Source organism: Neophocaena asiaeorientalis, unplaced genomic scaffold (assembly GCF_003031525.2).
Source record: "Neophocaena asiaeorientalis asiaeorientalis breed wild unplaced genomic scaffold, Neophocaena_asiaeorientalis_V1.1 scaffold120, whole genome shotgun sequence".
NCBI classification, from domain to species: Eukaryota; Metazoa; Chordata; class Mammalia; order Artiodactyla; family Phocoenidae; genus Neophocaena; species Neophocaena asiaeorientalis.
The window spans coordinates 1,204,621-1,229,300 of NW_020185322.1; the positions used below are offsets into that span (position 1 = coordinate 1,204,621).

General features: G+C 36.6%; 1 protein-coding gene across 2 annotated transcripts in view; it reads left to right on the forward strand.

Annotated features, from left to right (window-relative positions):
• UPF2 (UPF2 regulator of nonsense mediated mRNA decay) overlaps positions 1 to 24,680 on the forward strand; it is a 92,513-nt gene that overhangs the window by 59,425 nt on the left and 8,408 nt on the right. For both annotated transcript variants that reach the window (XM_024734153.1, XM_024734154.1), the window contains exons 14-19: positions 632 to 907; positions 3,298 to 3,481; positions 8,730 to 8,869; positions 14,775 to 14,879; positions 15,189 to 15,287; positions 20,887 to 21,054. In XM_024734153.1, coding sequence (XP_024589921.1) covers positions 632 to 907; positions 3,298 to 3,481; positions 8,730 to 8,869; positions 14,775 to 14,879; positions 15,189 to 15,287; positions 20,887 to 21,054 — 972 coding nt within the window. The remainder of the gene's footprint in view (positions 1 to 631; positions 908 to 3,297; positions 3,482 to 8,729; positions 8,870 to 14,774; positions 14,880 to 15,188; positions 15,288 to 20,886; positions 21,055 to 24,680) is intronic.

Below are 24,680 nucleotides of genomic sequence, written 5' to 3' on the forward strand. Positions count from 1 at the left end.
ACCCTCTTTTCCCCATATGGTGTCATTTACTATTACTTTTTTGAAGATAATGATTTCTTAATAAACCCTGTTGTGTTAGATTTCCTAGTCTTCTCTCAGGCTAATGCTGAAGTATTTTTTGCCTTTTCTTCAAGTCCAGTTAAGCTTATTTTAGAAGAGTACAGTAAATTTTTATTATTTCCTGGTTACTATTGGCATTCACGTTATAGGAATTCATAAATTTATTAATTAGGAGAATTGGTAATCATTTGATAAGAATTTCTGTAAGAATTTCCCTCTTTCTATATGCTTTTTGTTTCTTTAATTCATGGATTTCAGAGAAAATAAGTTACAGAGGGCTGATAGGGAGAATTACATTTTAACTGTTTCATAAACTATTAATTCATTTAACAATAGCTTAATATTAAAATTAATACTTAACATGTTCTTTTTATTAAAACATTTTAAAGGTAGACATTTCGTAGAGAGAGATAAAGGACACCCAGAAGTGACTACCGATTAGAAAAGAACCCATTATTTATTCTCTGTTCAGTGAGTGATGTTGTCAAGTGACATAGGGGAATTTTACCTCTTCTCAAACACATTGCTATTCTTTAATGGAAATCTGCTTTTTTTTTTCTTCCCCCTTTAGGTTAATCAACCTAAATTTAATCAGAGACGTATCAGCAGTGCCAAGTTCTTAGGGGAACTTTATAATTACCGAATGGTGGAATCCGCTGTTATTTTTAGAACTCTTTATTCTTTTACTTCATTTGGTGTTAACCCTGATGGCTCTCCAAGTTCACTGGACCCTCCCGAGCACCTTTTCAGGATTAGACTAGTGTGCACTATTTTGGATACCTGTGGCCAGTACTTTGACAGAGGTTCTAGTAAACGAAAACTCGATTGCTTCCTTGTGTATTTTCAGGTATGTAAATTGAAATAAGCAGTTGGCATCATTTAATGCATTGCTTGTGTTATAAAAATATTAGAGAAGAAACCCTGTAGCATTCATATATGATGTATAAGGTATATTCATAGTTAGGTGAGATTTATTCTTCTTGCAAGTATGCTTAGCTTTAGACGTTTATAAATAATATGATGGGGATTTCCCTGGCGGTCCAGTGGTTAAGACTCTGTGCTTCCTGCAGGGGGCACAGGTTCGATCCCTGGTCAGAGAACTAAGATCCTGCATGCCGCACGGCATGGCCAAAAAAAAGAAAGAAAAATTTAAAAAATATATATATGATGAATTCTATCATAAACATTCTGATTACATTTTAAGTTTTATAATTGATGATCATTAATTTTGGGAATTATTTTGGTGCTTTTATAAATTTGGTTTAGTAAGTTTAATAAGTTTGGTTTAGTAAGTTTAATAAGTTTATAAATTTGGTATAGTATGGATTATTTTGTATTTGGTACGTAATTCATGAATCAAATTACTTGTAATATTTATGCATTTGATAATATTCTCACTCATCTGTGTTCTGGTTTTATATCTAAAATTCTTGTTTCTAAATTAAAAAAAAAACCCATCATTAACATTGAAAGAAATATTTGTTCATTTATTGCTAAACTCTTGGGTTGTGCTTTCCATATCTTAAGTTACTTATGTAAACTGGTGATTTAGAGCAAGTACAGTATAAATTAAATTCAGATACAAATACAGAGACAGTTCAACAGCTTCTATACAGTTCATGTTCCAAAAGTCAGCTGTAGCTTGGTTGTCTGGAACCTAATCATTATTTCCCATCAAATACAATGTTATAAGTACTGATTGGGGGAATAGCTCACTATCGAATTCTCCAGATGTTACTGAAGTAAAGTACCAATGGTACCATTCAGTTCTATTTGATCATTCCTTTCTATCTAATCTGTTATGTTGTTTTTGTTTACCCATTGACAAAGAAAATAAATTTAAAACTACAAATTTGAGGTGTCAAAAATACATCCACATAGTAGCTGATGTTAAGTGGGGGTAACTACTCTTGGGGAAGAGCTGTTTGTAACTTTCTCCTATTACTTTATCTTTGCATTAGAGGGTAACTTGTTACTTTCTTGTTCTCTGAATTGATGAGCCAAAAATGGGAAAGGTGTGTTGAAGATTTGAGACTCAGATTCTCTGTTCCATGTAAGAAATGCCTTAAGTTGGAGACTGCCTGTATTTAAAACCAAAGTTTTGCTGCAGGATATCAGTGATCACTATCAGTGTCCAAAGCAGGATCCCTTTCAGAAGAGTGTTATTATTTGCACTCACTCTAACATCACTGGCAGAGAGAAAAGAGCCACTCAGAAATATTCAGGAGTAGAAAGAGACAAAAGTATTTTCCACATTGATTAATAGCAGGAATGTGTAGCAGGGATATACTTAGGGCACGGGAGTAAGAAGTGAGTGAGGCCTGGGAGATGCAGTCAGTGTGTGCTGCCTGTAACACAGTGTCCAGTTACATATTGGAAGGCAGATAGAAAGGCTCACTTGCAGCAGTGCTTCTAAACTTCAGTGTGTACACACATCACCTGGCTGTATTGTTAAGATGCACACTGTGATTCAGTTGGCCTAGGGTAGGGGACGTCTCAGATTCTGTATGTCTAATAAGCTCTGAGTTCCCACACTTTGAGTAGCAAAGACCTAGAAGAAACTGGACAGGAAGATTAAACACCCAGAGGAACACCTGTTTATATACAAGTAAATTCATGGGTTGTGCTTTTTAGTTAAATTTGAGAATTACAAGTACAAAATAGAATGAAGGAGCCAAGCTAGGAGACGAGGGAAAATATCTAAATGGTGCCATATACACAGTAGATGTTCAATAAATGCTTGTTGATTACTGATTTTTATATATTCAAAAACCCTATCTTTAGATACTTTGACTCTTTAAAAAAAATCAAAGCAGGTAGTATAGAGAAAATAATTATAATTTATCAAAACCGTTGCCTTGAATTTGGTTGTTTTTGTAAAATTAAATATTTAAGCCCTATTTGGGATTTGGGAGTGGAGTTTCTGCCTGGTTTCAGTACCTGAAAATTTATTTGCTGTTTTATTTATTTATAATTTTTCCTTGCCTTTAAAAAAAGATTATGACAGTTACAATAAAAAATATATTTAAATTAAAGTCACCAGATGGCTTAGGAACTATATACATGGAGGGAAATAAATGTGCTAGAATCATTGCTGTTGACCATTAATAAAAATGGTAGGTGTCTTGTACAACTAACTCTTTAGTTGTTATAACTAGGTGATGTCACGATACAGATTATTTTAAATATTTTGTTATTAATTTCTTATAGCTAAATTTATTTTTCATTTGTTATCAGCGTTATGTTTGGTGGAAGAAAAGTTTGGAGGTTTGGACAAAAGACCATCCATTTCCTATTGACATAGATTACATGATCAGTGACACACTAGAACTGCTAAGACCAAAGATCAAACTCTGTAATTCTCTGGAAGAATCCATCAGGCAGGTACACGACTTGGAACGAGAATTCTTAATAAAACTAGGTAAGCAATTAATTACAGAGAGAAAATAAAGATGGTATTTGGCAGATCATTTCTAGAATTTGCTTTATAATGTTTTTAGTTAGCGTTTACTTTTGTATACTTTCTGTCTTTCGATGTTGAGTGTTACATAATAGTGTTAGGTAAGACCTGGCTGACTTACTTCTTGATTTCATTAAATAATCCCAAATTGGAGGAAAACAGTCATGTAAAACTTGAAGCAAATAATAATGATGGAAAAAAAATAATCCTGTCAGCCTCTCTTAATTTTAGAATTTTTGGTTGCTAATTTAAAACCTACTTTTGATGAAAGCATCTCATATACAGTATATATTTTCAATAACACTATTTCCTAAGACAGTGCAGGCTTGACACTATATAAGGGGGGTGCCAGTTAGAAGTTTGAAACTATCCTACCAAATTTTAGATCCTAGTCACTGGGGGAGTTGTCTCTGTTTCTAAAGACTAGAGAACATGTGAGAAACGTGCTACAGGAGGATTGGTCACTTTACTTTCTCAGTATTCTTCTGCGATTGTTCTGGAAGAAGAGGTAGCATTTGAATGGCTCCCCTAAAGGACTGTAGGAGCCGACTAGCCTTGCCAGTGGAAATAACTGGAACAGGGTGGGGCCTTACCAGTCTGGTATGCTTGCTGATAGTTCTTAACATGTTGTATTGTAGTCATTTCAAAGTGACATATAGTTTCAGCCTATGAAGCTAGTATTTTATTAGGAGATTATTTATTGGGAGACCCTTACCTTGACCAGTTATACTAATTGTATACATTTACTATGTTGCATAGCTGAAAAACCACTTTTCATGGCAAAGGCATTGGTGATCCTTTTCCTTTAAGACTATTTTTTCATATTACATCCAGCATATTAATAGGGTTTCTTTCTCCAAGGTAAATCCTGTTTTGGAGAATTCGATTGCTGTTATCTAGTTGAGCATTATTTGAAAGGTGCTACTGATTATGCAACTATTCACTTTTCCTAATTCTCAACCCATAAAGGCGTATGTGATTCTTTTTGTTCTTTGAACTTTGTCCCAAGTTATCTACTTTCTTTTCCTTTTCAGATTTCTAATTGTATAAAATGATCGTTTCAAGTAGAGTGTTTATTTATCTACGTACTTATTTCATTTACTTTATATGGTTTGAAATAGTCTTAGCCTTGTTTCCCAAAGACTTTCATGAATGGCTCTCTCTGTGTAGTGGGCATGAGGAAATACTAGTTGGATACCCAGTTTGGTAGCAGTAAAGAAAGCAGTATGCTTTATCCTTTATCGAGCAAAGAGTTAAATTAAAGGACTTCGGGCTTCTTTTGAGGAGTCTGTCTTTGTTTAGAATATGGAAAGGAAAAAAATAGGTCACCATTTGCCAGTGCAACTCTAAGGATGGTGGCAACTAGAATCAATATGCTCCCAAGTTGTCCCATTTTCCTTCTGTTTTAGAGTCTAAATATCATAGAGAAGATATACATGAATAAATCTATATTAAATCTGTTTCCTGTTGGTAAACCATAAGATAATATAGCATCTTGCTTTTGGTAGTTTTTTGTTTTCAAGCACTTGCAAATTCATTATCATTTCAATCTTATAGCTACCCAATGCTAACTTAATAACATTTTCTTATATTTTAAAAACCATTTTAATATTATTAAAAGTAATGAAGTGTTCATGGCAGACATTTTGAAAAATGCCAAGAAGACAGAAATCACTGATATTTCATATGCACGGAGAATCATGTGTTAACATTTTGATATATGTTCTTCTATTTAAAAAATATTTATTCACGTGTTTGCAGTTTTATAACTGACATTTTTTTCTAATATATTATGAAATTTCTTCCTGACATGAAATACTTTTCTAAATATTTAATTTTTTACAAAACTGGCTATTTTCCTTTGTATGAATGTGTTAATTCTGTTGTTTGACACATTATTTCTAATCTTGCACCCCTATAAATAACATTATTATGTTACTTGTGTGTGTATCTTGGTTTTCTCAGGATAGAGAGAATTATTGGCTCTAAGACACATTTTTTTGTTTCTTTTAACATCTTCATTGGAGTATAATTGCTTTACAATGGTGTGTTAGTTTCCGCTTTATAACAAAGTGAATCAGTTATACATATACATATGTTCCCATATCTCTTCCCTCTTGCATCTCCCTCCCTCCCACCCTCCCTATCCCACCGCTCTAGGTGGTCACAAAGCACGGAGCTGATCTCCCTGTGCTATGTGGCTGCTTCCCACTAGCTATCTATTTTACGTTTGGTAGTGTATATATGTCCATGCCACTCTCTCACTTTGTCATAGCTTACCCTTCCCCCTCCCCATTTCCTCAAGTCCATTCTCTAGTAAGACACACTTTAAGAACAAAACCAAAATGGTAATAGGCAATGTAATTTAATTCTGGTTTGGGAGTTCTAGATTATATTATAATATTATAAAAGGAACAGAAATGGGAAGAAGAAAAGTGAAAAAAGAAAAGTCATATGAATAAATTACTTATAAAACAGAAGAGTGTATTTCATAAATTAAAAATAAAATCAGTAGAATAAAATGAAAGCCCAGAAGTTGCCCCAATTAAATACAAAACAATTTAGTGTATGACGAAATAGGAATCTTAAAAATAGGATAAGAACAACAGATGAGCATTTAGGGGGAAAATTGATATAAAGCCACATCTTATGTCATCAAACTCCAGATGGATTGAGGAGTTAAGTATTTATTTTCTAAAAGTTAAAAATAGATCTGATCATCAGATATTTGGAGAGGTGGTAATTTTCCTAAATTTTAAAATGATGCAAGAAAGCACACATATGTTGGCAGATTTGGCTGTTTAAAACTTTTGTACGATGAAAGAAATAACTAAGATTGAAGTGAAAATAGTTTCTGTGCCAGGTTATTATCACTTACATAAAGAACACAGGCAAATTGATACACAACAGATAGATGAACATAACATAATCAAATGAGGGAGGGCAGGGAAGAGTTGGTATTTTTATTGAGTACTTCCAGTTTGCCAAAATTAAAGTGGAAGGTAACGTTGTTCATATTTGACAAGTGAGTTATGTAAAGCCCAAATCAAAATACTAGGTTAACAGTCGAGCCAGAATTCAAAGACTGTGCTCTTTCTGACATATTAAGTATGTGGGGAAAATGCTCAGCATGTCTAGTGAGCAGAGAAATACAAATGAAAGCCATTTGAAAGGGAGTATCACAATTATTACTCTGTCTGTTATGAGCAGGAAAACTGAGGCACCAAGCAGCTCAAATTCAAGAGAACAGTATTTGATTTTGGTCCCCAAGTACACTTAATTCTGACCCACGTTTTAAATATTTTACTGTCTAGATTTTACGTTTTATTAACCATATGTCCTTTGTACATTTTTATCTGCATTGTTTATTTTAGATTGACAGTGTCCTAGAGGTCAGCAACTGAATGGTTTATTATACAGCTTAGCAAATGCAAAATATATTCATAAACTGCTTTTGAAACTAACTTGCAATGCAAATGAAAATATGTTAGAAATAGTAGGATTTTCCTTACAAATTAGATGTACGGCTATCAAAACAAAGCTACTTATCCATTAGAGTTCTTCCCGTGACACGTATTTTAAAGTGGCTATAAAAAAGGTATAATGGTATATTAGGCCATGTGAGTTTATCAGCACTGTGATATTTTTATTGAGAGTGCTTAGATTTATATAGTCCTGACTTTTAATTTTTTGCCTTTGATAACATAAAAGCCCATTATATTGCTTCTGAAATTCCAAATAAATAAATAAAATAGTAAGTTAATGGTATCTCAATCTGAGATAGCAGTTTTTTCCCTCAGTATTTTTTTTTTTAAAACAGATCTCTCTGAGCTTTATCCATCTTTTCTCAATTTTTTTTTTTTTAATTTCCAAACTTGAATGTACCTACTTTCATCACTCTGTACATCTGTGTTTTTGTCAGTTCTTAATTGGTTAGACTTAAGACACTGGAGTACTTTTTTGTTTTTGTTGGTTGTGTTAGTTATTCAAACTTTCTGGGCTTCAGTATACCTTATAAAATGAAAGGGTTAAATCACATCGTCACTAAAGTTTCTGTCTGCTCTAATTGTCTAAGATTCTGTGAATAAACAAGTATTTACTAAACACCTACTGTGTATTTATCAATATATGGCCTCTAATGAGTTTTGAATATATAAAAAAATTTTTTTGTTCTCAAGGCTCTTATAATCTGATGTAACATGTATTGAAATCATTAGAAAAACCATTACATGGTGTATCTTTAAATGTAAAGTGCTGTGCTCAATTCTCCAAGTGCTTTAGAGTAAGTAGGAGGAAAAGTAGTACTCAGTGAGTTTATGCAGGAAGTGAAACTTAGACTGAATTTGAAGAATGTATAGGATTTGAAAGTGCATATTGAATGATATTCTCTATGGAGAAGCAATTTGATGATCACGAACGCAAGGTAGTGTACTTTGTGACACAGAAGAGTCTACCCCAACTATAGGAAAAGGCTTGATTAGGACTAGGGAGCGTGGGGAAAAGTCAGATCAGATGAGACCATGGTATGTGCATCTTGAAAGTAGAGAGTAGTTTGGAACTCAAATGACAATAAAAAAGAATTGACTAGGCAGCAAAATGTGGATGAACATGAGGAAGAGGAAGGAGATTCAAGCCAGGGAATTCCCTTTGGAGGAACACGCTGTTACTGAAGAAAAAAACAAGCTCTTTGGTGACACAGCTGTTAGATGTGTCACCATATAGCTTTGCCTCTTTCCCTCAGTCTTAATTTGCAGACATTCAAATTGATAGTCAAATGTGACTTCTCCATTAAAGCGATGTAATTTTATTATATCATTGAGTTTTTAGAGATTCTTGAAATATCATTTGATAAAAAGTGTGACCAAGGTTGCATTGTATGTGGCTGAAGCTGTACCTTATGTGCTGCTACTGTTTGCCTTTGTTCATCTGAGACTGAGATAAACAGTTTGAAGCTCTGAGAAAGGGAAAAAAAAATTGTTTTTTTGGCTAGTGGTTAAGAAATGTATCAGTGCTCCTTTGTTGAAATAAAGATCTAATTAAGTTTTTTAAATGGTTCTCAAAATAGTTTTAAATTCTGTTCTTATTTTATTCTGAGAACATGGCTGTTGAATTATCTTAATACATACTTTAAGTGGTGTAATACTCACTGTCGAAAACTTGCCTTTATCTTTTTTTTTTATGTCTTTTTCTACTTTCTCCTCACTTCAAGGCCTAGTAAATGACAAAGACTCAAAAGATTCTATGACAGAAGGAGAAAATCTTGAAGAGGATGAAGAAGAAGAAGAAGGAGGAGCTGAAACAGAGGAACAATCTGGAAATGAAAGTGAAGTGAATGAGCCAGAGGAAGAGGTGATGACTTTTATTTATAGCAAAATAGGTACATTTGTAAGAGTATTTTGATTATATGAGCCAATATTTTCTTTAATGTATAAAATAAGATCTCCTCTTTAGTTTTATTAGAGTACATGTAACTAGTAGTATATGTCTACTATAAAACTGCTGGATTAATTAAGAGGTTTTTTTTTTTTACAAGTAAGAAAATACTGATCATAGGATTTTTTAAAATTACCATTTTTTTAGAGCAGTTTTAGGTTCACAGCAAAATTAAGGGGAAGATACAGAGATTTCCCATATGTCACCTGCTCGTACCTACTCACACAACCTTCCCCCATTGTCAACATCCCCCGCCAAAGTGGTACATTTGTTACAACTGATGAACCTTATAGCAACACATCGTGATCACCCTAAGTCCATTATTTACATTACAGTTGACTCTTGGTGTTGTACTTTGTATGGGTTTAGGTAAAAGTATAATGACATGTATCCATCATTATGGTTAGGATTTTTATTTAATAAGCAATTTGAAGACAAAAAATTGTTTGATCTGCTGTGTATCTTTTTTCTTTTTAAAAAATTTTATTTATTTAATTATGGCTGCGTTGGGTCTTTGTTGCTGTGCGCAAGTTTTCTCTAGTTGCGGCGAGCGGGGGCTACTCTTTGTTGCGGTGCGTGGGCTTCTCGTTGCGGTGGCTTCTCTTGTTGTGGAGCATGGGCTCTAGGCACGCGGGCTTCAGTAGTTGTGGCTTGCGGGCTCTAGGGCGCAGGCCCAGTAGTTGTGGCGCACGGGCTTAGTTGCTCCGCGGCATGTGGGATCTTCCTGGACCAGGGCTCGAACCCATGTCCCCTGTATTGGCAGACAGATTCTTAACCACTGTGCCACCGGGAAAGTCCCGATCTGCTATGCATCTTAATCTCACTTTGTTTTTTTGGCCACACCGTGCGGCATGTGAGATCTAAGTTCCCCAACCAGGGATTGAACCTGTGCCCCCTGCGGTGGGAGCACAGAGTCTTAACCACTGGGTCACCAGGAAGTACCCTTAATCTCACTTTTGAGTGTGGACTTTTTAACCTATAGATTTTATGAAAAAATTATGGACTAGATGTTAATAACTTTGCTTTTCCCCAGATCTGATAGTATAGGAAATCTGAAAATCATCATGTACCATAATCATCAGCGTGCCCTTTTGTTTTTACAACTCTGTTAGGCCAAACCATATGAAATGACTGTTCTACCATTTCGGACCTACCAAAATGTCATTTTCACATATGATTCAACCTAATAGTCTTAATTCGTTCCTTTTTTCTTCTGAAGCTGCTTAAGTTTTAAAAATGCCACCTAAAACAATAGAGTATCTGGGGTTTGCTTCATAACCTGGAAGTAGACTGGGCAATGAGTTAGGGATATACAAGAAGCTATAACATGACCATTAGTTAATAATTTTTCAGTTGTGTAATGGGTAAGGGTTCCTTACGCTATTCTGTCTACATTAATATATATTTAAATTAGAAAGTTAAGAAAATAAAAGCAGGATGAATAAGAATAACAATAAAATACTGATGAATATAAAATTTAAACCATGGAATTAGCACCTTTTCACTTTGTAAGCTTATAATTATGTTATCATGTGTATGGTTTCTTTGTGACTCTTGGGTGCTAAAAGCATTTAGGAGAGTGTGATAATTTAGAAGTGTGATTTTAATTAAATATTTTAAAAGTTTAAATTTATAATCAATATTTAAATGTTTTGTGGAAATTGGATTTATTAAATTTTTAAGTTTTGATTTACTTGAGTAAATAGAATACAAATGTTTAGAGGATATGGGTTGTTTAATGTATAAAGGAATGTAAATTATTTAAGGCATTCATAAGAGAGATTCATAAACTGGATTTTTAAAAAGCTTCATTTAGTGTGAAAGAAAAATGACCCATAGGGACTTCCCTAGTGGTGCAGTGGTTAAGAATCCGCCTGCCAGTGCAGGGGACATGGGTTTGAGCCCTGGTCCGGGAAGATCCCACATGCCGAGGAGCAGCTAAGCCCATGCGCCCCAACTACTGAGCCTGTGCTCTAGAGCCCACGAGCCGGAACTGCTAAGCCCGTGCTCTAGAGCCCGCGAGCCAGAACTGCTGAGCCTGCATGCCACAACTACTGAAGCCCATGTGCCTAGAGCCTGTGCTCTGCAACAAGAGACGCCACTGCAATGAGAAGCCTGTGTACCATAATGCTCACTGCAACTAGTGAAAGTCCATGCGCAGCAACGAAGACCCAACACAGCCAAAAATAAATATTAATTAGTAAATTAATTTTGAAAAATGACCAATAATTTAAGGTAATTAAGATTTTCTATAGTTAGAAGTAGAAATCCCTGTCTTTTTTTTTTTTTAGCCCTGAAGGTCTGTAGCTATTAATGAACATTTCGTATGATTTGACTACATAGCAAATAGCTTTGCTGTTAGTTAAAAATGAATTATTGTGTAAAAGGCAGCGTAAATAATAATGTATGGTTTTTATAATTGGTTAGCATTTATAGGCAGTAGAAATACACCTTTGTGTTGTTATTTTGCTACCACTTTTCCCCCCAGTTTTATTGAGATATAATTGATATAACATTGTATTAGTTTAAGGTGTACATATAACATAATGATTTGAGATATATATATATAGAGAGAGAGAGAGAGAGAGGGAGAGAGAGAGGAGAGAGAGAGAGAGAGACATCCATCACCTCACGTAGTTATAAATGTTTCTTTTGTGTGTGTGATGAGAACTTTTAAGATTTACTCTTAGCAAACAGTATTGCCAGCACTTTCTCTTTCCAACCTGACCACTCCCCTAAAGTAGATATAAATAAATTGAAAAAAATTTAGAACTGGAATATGTTTCTATAATTGATTTCTATGTAAGAGATGGACATTGCTATATTCCTTTTCTTAAAAAAGAAAAATAATTAATTAATTAATTCTTGGCCTTGTTGCATCTTTGTTGCTACATGCAGGCTTTCTCTAGTTGTGGCGAGCGGGGGCTACTCTTTGTTGCGGTGTGTGGGCTTCTCATTACAGTGGCTTCTCTTGTGGAGCATGGCCTGTAGGTGCGTGGGCTTCAGTAGTTGTGGCACACGGGCTCAGTAGTTGTGACACATGGGCTTAGTTGCTCTGCGGCACGTGGGATCTTCCCGGACCAGGGCTCGAACCCGTGTCCCTGCACTGGCAGGCAGATCCTTAACCACTGCGCCACCAGGGAAGTCCCTATATTGCTTTTTTAAAAAATGAGTTTGTCGTAGAAACATTGAATTATATAATTTAAATTGGCTTATTAAGTACTTTATAACAACAAAAGGAAATGAGAGAGTATTTCCATTTTGTATTTTTAGACTAATCTTATGGCTGTCTTTGCATTTTGCTACTGCACTAATTAGATAAAGAATCTAATAAATTAAACATCCTCAGTAAATATGACATTAATGAGTGACTCATTTTCCTATAAATTTCTCATTTGAATAGTTGTATTATATTTTCTCCTCTAAACGCATTTTCTCCTTTTCAGAAGTGAACTTTATAATGTTTAAAATTGTATCATTTTAACTATTTCTTTTCCAATTGCAAAGTGGATACTATACATAATATATGTGTGTTTCTTAAGTGGAAAAACAAAATGTTCAATAGGATGACTCATGAGCCTTGTCTGGGAGGAGAATTGAAAGGAATGGTTGGTTTACTTTAAGGAAATGGAGTTGGAATTGTTTGCTCTCCCACCCGAGACCATCCTTTCCCACCAATACCCTCCAAACGTAGGGAGGAGAACATTTTTTTTTTTTGCGGTACGCAGGCCTCTCACTGTTGTGGCCTCTCCCGTTGCGGAGCACAGGCTCCAGACGCGCAGGCTCAGCGGCCATGGCTCACTGGCCCAGCCGCTCCGCGGCATGTGGGATCTTCCCGGACCAGGACACGAACCCATGTTCCCTGCATCGGCAGGCGGACTCTCAACTACTGCGCCACCAGGGAAGCCCACATTTTTAAAGAGAGAAGATGGGTCGATTATAAAGTAGTAAGAACAATGTAGGATATTCTGTAAATATTTGCCTCGACTGAGAAAGAACAGGGCTGGAGTGGAACTCTTCAGGAAAGTTGTACTCTTCTTTTCCATCTTGGTCCACAACTCTTCCAAGCTCCATATGACCTTTTGAAGTTATTCTTAGCACATAACAACCAGAATATTTTCTTCTCAGTATCAGCTGGGTAAATTAAAAGTAACTTTAAAGATGAAGTAAATGTTCTGCTGCTAAAATTCTAATTTTCTGCAGCATTTTAGAGAAAGTACAAGATTTATTATTGTAATAGCAATAATATTTATTGAGCATGGTCATTGTGTTCATATTACCATTTCTCTTGGCACCCTATGAATTAGGTGATAAATAAGGCACAGATACGTTAATTATTTGCCCCAGGTCCTAGCAAGCCAGCATTTGAACTTGGACAGTTTGACTTGTGCTGTGCTGACCACCTGCTTTCCTTACCAGCTCATGTGGTCTGTTGACTTCCTCACCTCACAGGTTATTATGACCATGGGATTAGGACAGGGAGATTTCTTGTTCAGCATTTTAATTTCAAAAGTTAATCCGTTTTATTTTGCCTGAGCAATATAAAAAATGGTGAAAGAAAAGAGTTAATGCGTTTTAGCTTAGTTTTTGAATAGGAAGCACCTTTCAAGTGTTAAGAAATGATTAATTTTTTCCAAGGGCCAATTTAAGAGCATTTCTATTGCAAATTTAAATTTGAATTATAGAATTGTGTCAAAAAAGGTTAATGCATTTGAAAAAAAAGTTAATGCCTTTCTGTATTTTCCTCAACTATTTCCACTTCAGAAATTCTAAAAGTTTTCAAATGTCTCTATATAAGTAATAATGCACTGTTTGGATTTTTAAAATCAATTTCTGTGTATACTAGAAGTGTTATAACAAATTTAAATCATTTGTTTTCTCTTAGGAATTATTTCTCATTCACTTTATTTCTCTTGGAACAACGAGAAGCAGCTGGGTTTAGTGTAGTCTTTTAAAAAAAACTTTTATGGAACAGAGTGGGAGTGAATTGTGTTGGAAGGATACTCAGATGGAATGCTGCCCCTGTGTGGTTGGGTTTTTTTTGGTTTTGGTTATGGTTATAGTTTTGGTTTTTTTGTGCCTCTTTGAAAATTCACTGGAGTTCTGCCCAATCTTCCGTTTGAAAGGAATTTTGGCTGAGAGAAAAGGATGCTGGGGGGACTGACAGGAGAGGATGGAGAGATGTAGTACTTGAAAGCCACCAGCAAGGGGAGTCAGAATGTCTATCTCCTCTGCTTAATAAAGCACGTGTCCTTGGGCAAGCCACTTAACTTTTCTGAGCCTTAGTTTTTTCACATATAAAAATGAGGACCATAAAGCTTATCCATTCTTCTTCAGAATTAGGTAGAGCAAACAAAATGCTGTGAGAGCACTTTCTAAACTGAGGTGCTTTATACAGTGAGGTGCTTTATAAAATGTAGTGTCATTGCTTTCAAATGGTAACAATGTTAAATTTGAATTGTCAGTTTTCATTGCAGAGTTAGATGGGTATTAAAGAACTACTATGAGAAAATCAGTCTCAAGTTAGGGAGGAGAAAAATAACAAAATGTTCAGGGAACTCGTTCCTTGTGGAATTCAAGGAAGAGTTTCTACAAAAGATCTTTGTATTACTAGATCGGTGGAAAATGTGAAATGGGTTTTCAGCTACTGGTATGTAGTACATGTTGCCAGCTGACTTCGCCCTACCATTCTAGGCAGACAGCATAAAAGGCTGAAACCAGAGAATAATAAACAATTATACAGAAATTTTAACATCTTTTTAAGGCATGTAAAAGTAGTAATGTTTTTCAAAATGTTTTAATCTATAAATGTTAATTTCAGGAAGGTTCTGATAATGATGACGATGAAGGGGAGGAAGAAGAGGAAGAGAATACAGATTACCTCACGGATTCAAATAAGGAGAATGAAACTGATGAAGAAAATACTGTACGTATGGCTGAAAATTCACTTTTTGAAATTGTGCATTATTTTCATAGTATTTCAATTTTAGCCACTGAAATTTTAGTTTTTTGTGATAATTGAAATAATGTTTCTTTGGAAATTCATTTTTAAGTTGTTTTCCTATCTAAATACTTTTCTTTATTAAAAAGTTCTTTGAATATATAATAATGTTATATTGCTCACTCATTCCTTGAGTTATGTTGAAAAAGTTATCAATACAAAAGGTTCTGCCATACAAAACATTACAGTTAGAATTTCTGGTCTGAATTCTTGTTTCTATTCTGTTTTTATAAGGAGGTAATGATTAAAGGAGGTGGACTCAAACATGTACCTTGTGTAGAAGATGAGGACTTCATTCAAGCTCTGGATAAAATGATGCTAGAAAATCTTCAGGTATTAACTGTTGCTCTTATCCAAAGTATTCCATACAAAATACTGCAGCACCTTTGATTGTGTTTCCTACCTAAACATTTACCTCTGCAGCAGCTCTTTCTAAGTTAGACAGTTTGAAGCTGCCGATACTTCTGGCATCCCACATCCTGATTTGCCACATTTCTTTGAAAATAGATGGAAAAAATGTAATAATACTTGGAACAGAGTGACTTCATTGTATCACCCTCCACCTTTTCTCTCTGAATTCGTATCTCTATTTCTAAAACACTTCACTTGCAGTTTGTTTAGGAGTCAAACTGCAGAAGATAAATATTTGGGGAAATTTAATTTAGTAAATTCCTAACTTTGATTTATAATTTGAATAACTTGTATATAAATATCTAGAGGAAATTGGTCATTTGATATTTAAAGAAATGTTCATTATTTAATGTATTCATGATATTAAGATACTAGATTTTATAAAAAGTTCCATCTTCCCAGTGATTTAGGTAATTATGTTTTTCTGTAGTTAGAGGGAAAATCCCATGGACTGTTTACTTCAGCCCTATATATAGCTATTGTTTTAACCTTTGGTGACTTAAGAAGAGGGCTTTTGTTGGAATGGTAGGTGAAAGCCCCATGGAGTGTGGGCTCAGTGGGAAACGGAAAAGGAGGAAGTGAAAATACTGGATACAGGTAGAGCTGACTTGAGACGTTTTCTAGAAAGGGAAAAGAAATGGGGATGTAGCTAGAGAAGGTCAGAGTTAAAAGAGGAGGGTTATTTTTAAGATAGAGGATGTTATGGAGTAGATGCCGATGGAATAATCCTTTAGAGAAGAAATACTGGATTTTACTTTCATTGATGATAGTAAGGTCAGAAGCTATGATAATGTATAAATTAGCAGTACAGGCCAATTTGCTTCTTCCTACGTATATTAAAATTTCTTCATACATCTAGAAAACTCTTACTTTATGAAACAAACCTCATATTCATGTCATTTAGGAGCACACATCATCAAATAAAACATAATCATTATAATCCCTTTGACGAGGTAGTAAGCAGTTTACTCCTTAAAGAAGTTTTTCCTATCTTACATGAGTCAGTAGCGATTTACTCATTCATTCGTCTAGCAAGTATTTATTGGTCCTACTGTGTGACTAGCACTGTTCAGGCTTAGTATAAAGTAGTAAATAAAAACAGACCTGGTTCCTGCTCTCAGAGAATGTACTTTTATGGGGGAGGTAGATACTTAACCACAAATACGTAATTTCAAATTATAAGTGCTAAGGAACTAAAAGAACGCTTTGGTAGAGAGTAAAGGAAGGGCCTTCTTTAGATAAGATGATCAGAGAAGGCGTCTCTGAGAGCATGACTTTTAGACAAGACAGGTACAGAGGAGTCATCTGGGTGAAAAATTAGGGTAACGTAAAAACAGTGTGTCAGAGGTCCTGAAGCAGAAAAGAACTTGTGTTTGAAAAACTTTAAAAAGGCCAGTATTAATAGAACACGGTCTGTGGGTGGATCACAGCATGAGAACAGGTAATTGGGAGTAGCCTGGTCCTTTAAGGAGCTGGTTCAGACTGGGATAGGACTGAAAGCAGGGAGACTAACCCGGGGGGTGGTTAGAAGGCTGTGGTGGTAACCCAGGTGAGAGATGATGGCCATCTGTCTAGGGGAGTGGCAGGGCACACGGACAGAAGTCTGGATTTGAAAGCTGTTTAGGAGGTAGAATGAACTGGATTTATTTGGTGCTTGATTAGATAAGCAGTGTGTGGGGCCCAAGGAGTCAAAGACAACACTCAAGTCTTTTAGCTTTGGGGCCACTGGCTGGTCTCTGACAGGAAACGGGAGAGTGAGCCCAAGTTCCACTTGTTAAGTGTGAGGAGCCTGTGAGGTGTTGGTGGGAATGTCTGGAAATCAGAAGAGAAACACAAACGGAGCGGTTGTTAGAGCATATTTAAAACCATGGCAATAACTGACTCACCCAGATGTAGAGTGTGGAGACAGAAGAGGAGCAGGTTCAGGGTTGAGCCCTGAGGAGCCCAACATTTAGAAATAAGGTAGAAAAGCTGAGGAAGTCAGAGGAATGGGAGCTTTTGATGTGGTCCAGTGATCGTTGCTTATTGAGCACTCTTGAAGAAGTGATCTGGAAGGATGTGAGGATGTGATCAGAGAGGAGGAAACTTTGAATTCACATTTTTGCATTTGTGTTTATGTACTGGAGAAAACTTCATCCTGTTAGGCACTGATTTTAAATCATTATCAAATACCCCAAACAAACAGTTGTACAGATGTCTTCCTTTTGCTAAAAATCATAGGAAGATGCAGTATCGTGAAGACATTGACTCTTCATGAATCAGGTCCTTAAATTTCATGCAGTCCTAATTCTGTCCCACGGGGGGCATTTGGGGATGGGGTGGGGGTTGGGGGAGAGAAGAACAGGGACATGAATGTAGCGTGAACTTAACAAAATTATTCCTAAAAGCATCTGTAAGAACAAACAGAAAAGCTAGGAGACTTGTAGAAAATGAAGGGTGAGTTGAGATACAAGATATACATACAGTTATAGGTTGTTGCAGGAATAGATAGATTAATCAAACAGAGGAGAGTCCAGAATAGACCTCAGAACGTGGCAGTTTAATCATGATGAAGTTAACATTTCACATCAGTTGAGGGAAAATGGTGTATTCAACAAATGGTCAATAAAAATAAAGCTGGATTTCTGTTTTATTTCCACACCAGAATTAATTGCAAATCTCTCAAAAAATCTTAATCATTGTGAAGACTGTTGAGCACTGCGTTAAGACTTTACATTTATTCTTCATACAGTGCTGTTGGGTGCTGTTCATATTCCCATGTTTCACTTAAAGAACTAGGCTTGGAAAGACAAAAAAACTTGCTTAAGGTGAAAGGGTAGTGAGTGGTGTAGTCTCTTATCAACCATTTGTTGCATTACTTTCCAGCACAGAATGCCATAAAAACTTCTGAGAAATAACAAACCAGGGTGGGGCGGGGGGGAAGGTCTATAGCCAGACACAACACAAGTCAATATCTCTAGTATACCAAAGGGATCATACAAACTAATGAGAAAAGATGAATGACTCATTTTGTTGTTGTTGGAAAGAATATGCAAAATCGTGCTAAAGCTCACTGACAATCAAAAGATAAGCAAACTAAGAAGGGCCTTTTTATCAGATCATCAGATATTAAGATTTAAAAAGTGACCGTATCTATTGTGTTAAGTGTGGGCAAACATCTATATTTGGTAAGGGTAAATGAGTCCAGTGTTTTTTAGAGAAAATTTGGTAAACCTGTCAGGTGGGCGTGCCATTTGGTCTAAAAATGTACCCTTAATAATAGTCTCTCAAGTGCATGAAGTTAAATATAATGTCACAAAGATGTTACATTGTAATAGAAAAAAAGTCTAAGCTGTCTATCAATAGAGGACCAATAAAATAAATAAGACACACCCCTATAATTAGCTCTGTATATATTCAACTAGATGCCCAAGATATTGAATCAAAAAGAAGAAAAACATGTATGTTTAGTATAGAATAATATACATCATGGTTGCTCCTGTTTTTATGTGTATATAGTATATGTTTATATATGTATATATATGCAAGAAAAAAATCTGGAAGGACATGACCCATTGTTAATAGGAGTTGGGCTGAGGGAGGTAACTGGAGGGATTGGTATGGACGCACTTGGTAATATATATATATATATATATATTTTTTTTAATTAATTTATTTATTTTTGGCTGCGTTGGGTCTGTGCTGTGCACAGGCTTTCTTTAGTTGCAGTGAGCAGGGGCTACTCTTCGTTGCGGTGCGTGGGCTTCTCATTGCAGTGGCTTCTCTTGTTGTGGAGCACTGGCTGTAGGTGCACGGGCTTCAGTAGTTTCGGCACGCAGGCTCAGTAGCTGTGGCTTGCGGGCTCTAGAGCGCAGGCTCTGCAGTTGTGGTGCACAGGCTTATTTGCTCTGTGGCATGTGCGATCTTCCCAGACCAGGGCTCGAACCCATTTTCCCCTGCCTGGCAGGTGGATTCTTAACCACTGCGCCACCAGGAAAGCCCGGTAATATATTTTTGTATTGAACTAGTTTACGAAAAGAGCATGTTAATTTTGTAATCAGGAAAGAAAGATAATTTACAAATCAAGATTCATCTAACATGATTCTTTCAAATTTTAAGTATTGATAAAAAGTCTTGATAAATCTTATGAACCTGGGAGAACTTTAAGCAAATTCTAAGAAATTGGAACTTAGAAATCAAAACAATAAAACCGGGCTTCCCTGGTGACGCAGTGGTTGAGAGTCCGCCTGCCGATGCAGGGGACATGGGTTCGTGCCCCAGTCCGGGAAGATTACACATGCCGCGGAGCAGCTAGGCCCATGAGCCGTGGCCGCTGAGCCTGCGCGTCCGGAGCCTGTGCTCTGCAACGGGAAAGGCCACAACAGTGAGAGGCCCGCGTACCGCAAAAAAACAAAACAAAACAAAACAATAAAGCCTTACACCTTTATTACCATTTTGCTTGATTTGCAAGTCTCTTGCATATATGGCACCTATATCAAAAGACTATTTAAATAGCAGTTAAGCCGTTTTAACACCTTCATGGCCTTTCGGCATTACCTTCTTAGCTTTGAAGAGTCATGTTCCGCTCTTTTCTCATTCGTGCTCCGTTCATCAGACTTAGAAAATTATTTGCAGTTCCCTAAATGCACCTGCTGTTTCACATCCTTGCTTTTGCACCTATTCTTCCCCTGCCTAAATTCCCTCCATATCCCCCAAACTGCTCTTTTACCATCTGCTTGGAAGAAGTCGTGTGAAGTCTTAATGTTCTCAAATGTCCCATTTTCATTCGACCTTTTGTGAAATCTCAGCACCCACCCACTCTCAGCTAGGCCTGTGTGGTCACTCCATCCCCAACACACGTTATACACAACCCAGATGAATTGTAATTAATTTATTTCTCTCTCTTACTTAACAAGTTTATGAGCTCTTTGAGGGTAGAGACTATCTTTTTAATATTAGTATCTCCTAGCCTAACATGTAAGTCATTGGTGAAGGTTTGTTTAAATAATTGGTTGATAAATCCAGTGTGAATGCTAAAAATAATTGATATTAAAAATAAAAAAAAAAAATTGATATTAATAAGCAAGAAGTTAATCTGAACATTAATTGATTCCATTCACTCTTAAATATTAATTGGGCACCTGCTGTGTGTAAAGCACCACCACAGAATGCCAGGGAAAGGGTTCGGTGATGAACCCCATCAGTCAGGTGGGACGTCTCATGGATAAGCAGGCAGTTATGGCCTATGATAACTACAGAGGAACATGTGTGCCATGAGTGTGAATGAGAGGACAAGTGCACTCAAGGAACAGGGAAACAGTAGAACCTACAGCATTGTTTGAGCTTGGGAGAGGCTGGAGCCATCAATAGGAGCCAAATCATATGGTTCTTCCAAGGCGTGTGTAAGGGTTTGGAGGTGGGGGATGGCTCTGTGGTTTCAGAAAGACGACTTGGCTCTAGTGTTTGCTCTAAGAAATATAGCACTGAAGGAATTGTTTGCAATGTATTGGGTTATTTACATTTTTTCATTTCTGTCTTTAAGCAACGAAGTGGCGAATCTGTTAAAGTGCACCAACTTGATGTTGCCATTCCCTTGCATCTCAAAAGCCAGCTGAGGAAAGGGCCCCCACTCGGTGGTGGGGAGGGAGAGACAGAGTCTGCAGATACGATGCCATTTGTCATGTTAACCAGAAAAGGCAATAAACAGCAGGTAAGAATCTGTCCACCCTGTATTCACAGTTGGTTGTTAGTTATCAAGTGTAAGCAGTAACTTTGTTTTATAGGTTCTAAATTATCTTTTGCTTACAAGGGGAAAGACTGGAAACGTTTAAAGTATTCAGTGATAGGGACTTCCTTGGTGGTCCAGAGGTAAAGAATCTGCCTTGCAGTGCAGGGGACGCGTGTTCGATCCCTGGTCGGGGAACTAAGATCCCACATGCTGCGGAGCAACTAAGCCTGAGCGCCTCAACTAGAGAGCCTGCGTGCTGCAAACTACAGAGCCCATGTGCTCTGGAGCCCGCACGCCACAACTACAGAGCCCACGAGCCCTGGAGCCTGTGCGCCACAACTAGAGAAGAGAAAAAATCCGTATGCCACAACTAGAGAGAAGCCCGTGTGCCACAACGAAAGATCCCGCATGCCTCAACAAAGATCCTGCGTGCCGCAACGAAGACCCGACGCAGCCAGATAAATAAATTAAAATAAAATTTAAATCATATGTATTTGTTAGAAGATATAAATACCTTGACTTTCAGTAGAAGGGTTTTATGTGTAAGCTCAGGGTGGGAAAGGAAAGGAGGGTGAGGGCAGATAATCTCAAGAAAATGCTCACTTGCCAAGATTGCTCTTGGGAAAAAAACAAAAATCATTGTTTTCTGACCCCTAATCCTTCTCCTCCATTCTCCTTAAATTACCTCTTCCTTCTTTCCCTTATCTCACAGATGGCCCTCAAAATCATTTCCCCAACTACTAAGCTATCACTTTGATTCAAACATTCACTCATCAAATATTGTCTACTATGTGCCAAATACCATCCTAAGTGTGAGGCTACAGTGATGAACAAGATGCAGCCCCTGGCCTCGTGAACGCACAACCCAGATGAGGGAGAGAGACAGCATAATATATTTGCAGATAGTGAAAAGTGCCCTGAAGAAAATAGAGCCTGGCTCTCAGACACAACTCTAGGATACATCATATATTACCAGTTCTGTAAAAATAAATTCCACACTTTAATATTTCTGAAGGCAAGCCACCTCTTAGAGTTGGTGGACTCTTGGGATAATTGACAGCATTTTTTTTCTGTTTTAGTGGTATGTAAAATAATGGTACATCTTATAATTAATGGAAGTGTCTATGAAATACAGTGGCTACCACAGCTTATCACAGACAAGTTCAGCACCTGGCTCCCCCATTCATTTAAATAGTAATTTAACAGATACTTATTGTTGACTTGCCACATACCAGGTACTGTTCCATGTGCAGAAATGCAGGAGTCAGCCAAGTCCCTCCTCTCTTGGGAGCTTTCATTCTAGTATTGAGAGGCAACAATAAAGAAGTAATGTCAGGTTGGAGACAGTGCTGTGTTGGAAGATAAAGCAAGATAAGAGGATAGAAGAGACTGGGTGGGGAGGAGGCTATGAGAGGGAGACAGCTGCTGCGGGGGAAGACCTGGAATGAGGTGTTCTCTGTGAGGGCAGGGATGTTCTGTTTCCTCCCTCCCAGCACAGCCTCCAGGAGATGATGCCTACCTTAATTTTTTATCTCTGCTTTGGTCAGGTAATTTCCTGTTACTCAAAAGATCAAAGTTGTACAGTATACCATTATTTTTCTATACTGCAAATAAATCTTGAGATATGAAAACTGAATACCAGTTGGGATCACAGAATGGAGGGCTGGGAACAGGGTTTCCATCATGAGTCATGTTTAAATAGTTAACTTTGACTTCGATTCCGAGCACTGCTGTATCTTTTTCAGACACTGTCTTCCTAATTCCGTTCTAGTCAATAGGACTTTCCTCCGTCGCAGGTTCTAGGGTTATCAAGTTTTTAGGAAATTTCCCCCCCTTTCTCACCCTCAGGCCAGAGATGAGCCCTCACATTTCCCCTTTCCCTCATCCTCCACCCAGTCCCTAGAAAAATAAGGGTTTGTTTTTGATCAAGACCCTAAACTTGGTGTTGGAGTGAGATCTTTGTAAAATTGCTCTTCTCAGCACTTGGAACTGCTAGTTCACCATGGTTACTAGGATTTTCAAAGCCCAGAGTTTTTGCTTTTCTTTTCTTTTCTAGGAATGACTTAGTACTCTGAGTAGACTTTTCTATTTCAGTCATCACATTTTAGGTCTGATTCATTTTCTTTTTCTTTAAAACCTCTCAGCTTCCCCTTTCCACTCCCTCACTCTCCCCTCATCACCAGATTTCTTGGCACAAAAAGGAAGTTGTTTTTTTTTTTTTAATTGTGAAGGGCAGTACGTGGCAACATCAGTTCGGTAGGCCTTGGTTCCTATTCCCGTACAGCTCCTGAACATTTGTACTACATTGGCACACTTCTTGAACCTTGATTTTTCTTATTTAAAAGGAGCCTTAGGAATATCTTTCTGTGAAGATCAAATTACACAACAGTAAATAATCAGTTTTCTTCATTTGTCCCTCCCTTTTCTGAGGCACACATGAAAATTCAGTATACCTGTGAATTTGCACACCCCATTTGATCTTTTCAGAACGTGTAGGCATAAAATTAAAACCTACCTTCAGAAACTTTGGAGCTTTGAAAAGTAAATTCATTTCAGCTGTCCTGAATTCTAAATTGTATGGGTCAACATAGGACCATAAATCTGTGTTTTAGAAGAAATATTTTTGGTTCAAAGTGGATAGATTATATAGTGTGTAACCTATATAGCTTCAGAATGAGGAGTGAAGTCCTTATTTCTTAAAATGTGAAATTTTGTTTAAGGAAACATTTTTATTGAACTTTATTTTTAAAATGTTAGCAAATATGAAATGAGAGCTCAGAGTACTTGGTTATTAAGTAAATTTTCAACTCATAAACATTATTTGGAATTTTGGAAAATGTTCAATTTTAGGAACATTATTTGAAGAAACATCACTGTTATTTTGTGGTCTGAAGAAGAAAGTATATTTTGTTCTGATTTTTATTTCTTTATTTGACTTTTGGGTGTTGGCCCTTCTGGTGCAGTGGTTTTTTTAGAAATGTGAAATGTGTAGCTTTATAGGAATCTTTAGTTTTTAAGTGAAAGATCTCTTTGTGCACCAGATTTGTGCCCAGAAATAACTTTCTTCTGTAGTCAGTAGGAAAAGAAAAATTTGCACCAATGAAGTAAGTAGTTGAAAAGAAAGGATAATACTGTTGATAGTTTCTTTCTATATCTAAATGTCTGCGAATTAGAATAATGAAATAAAATGTTTTGATCATTAAAGCAAAAGTTTTAATGTAATAGAGCCATTATGTAATGTTTTAAAGAACTTTTTGATTGTTTTAAACAAATGCACAATATATTTATTATAGTTTAATCCTTGTTAACAGTCCTGAAACAGGGACATCCTGCTAAAAACAAACCAGTCCGTACATAAGAACTCTCCCCCATAATAGAGAAATAGATCTCATCGGTCAGTTGATTAACTCTTTCTCTTTTCCAGTGTCATAGCTATCTTTGGAATATGAAGGTCTGTTAAGCCTGAAGGCGGACTAGACTGTATAGTTCAGGAGGGCAGAACTGATTCCAGAGGGTAGAAATGAAAAGGGTGCAGATTACAGCTTTCTGTATAAAACCCTTTCTCATAGTTAGCCATATGTAATAGGGTCTGTACAGTGGAAAATGAT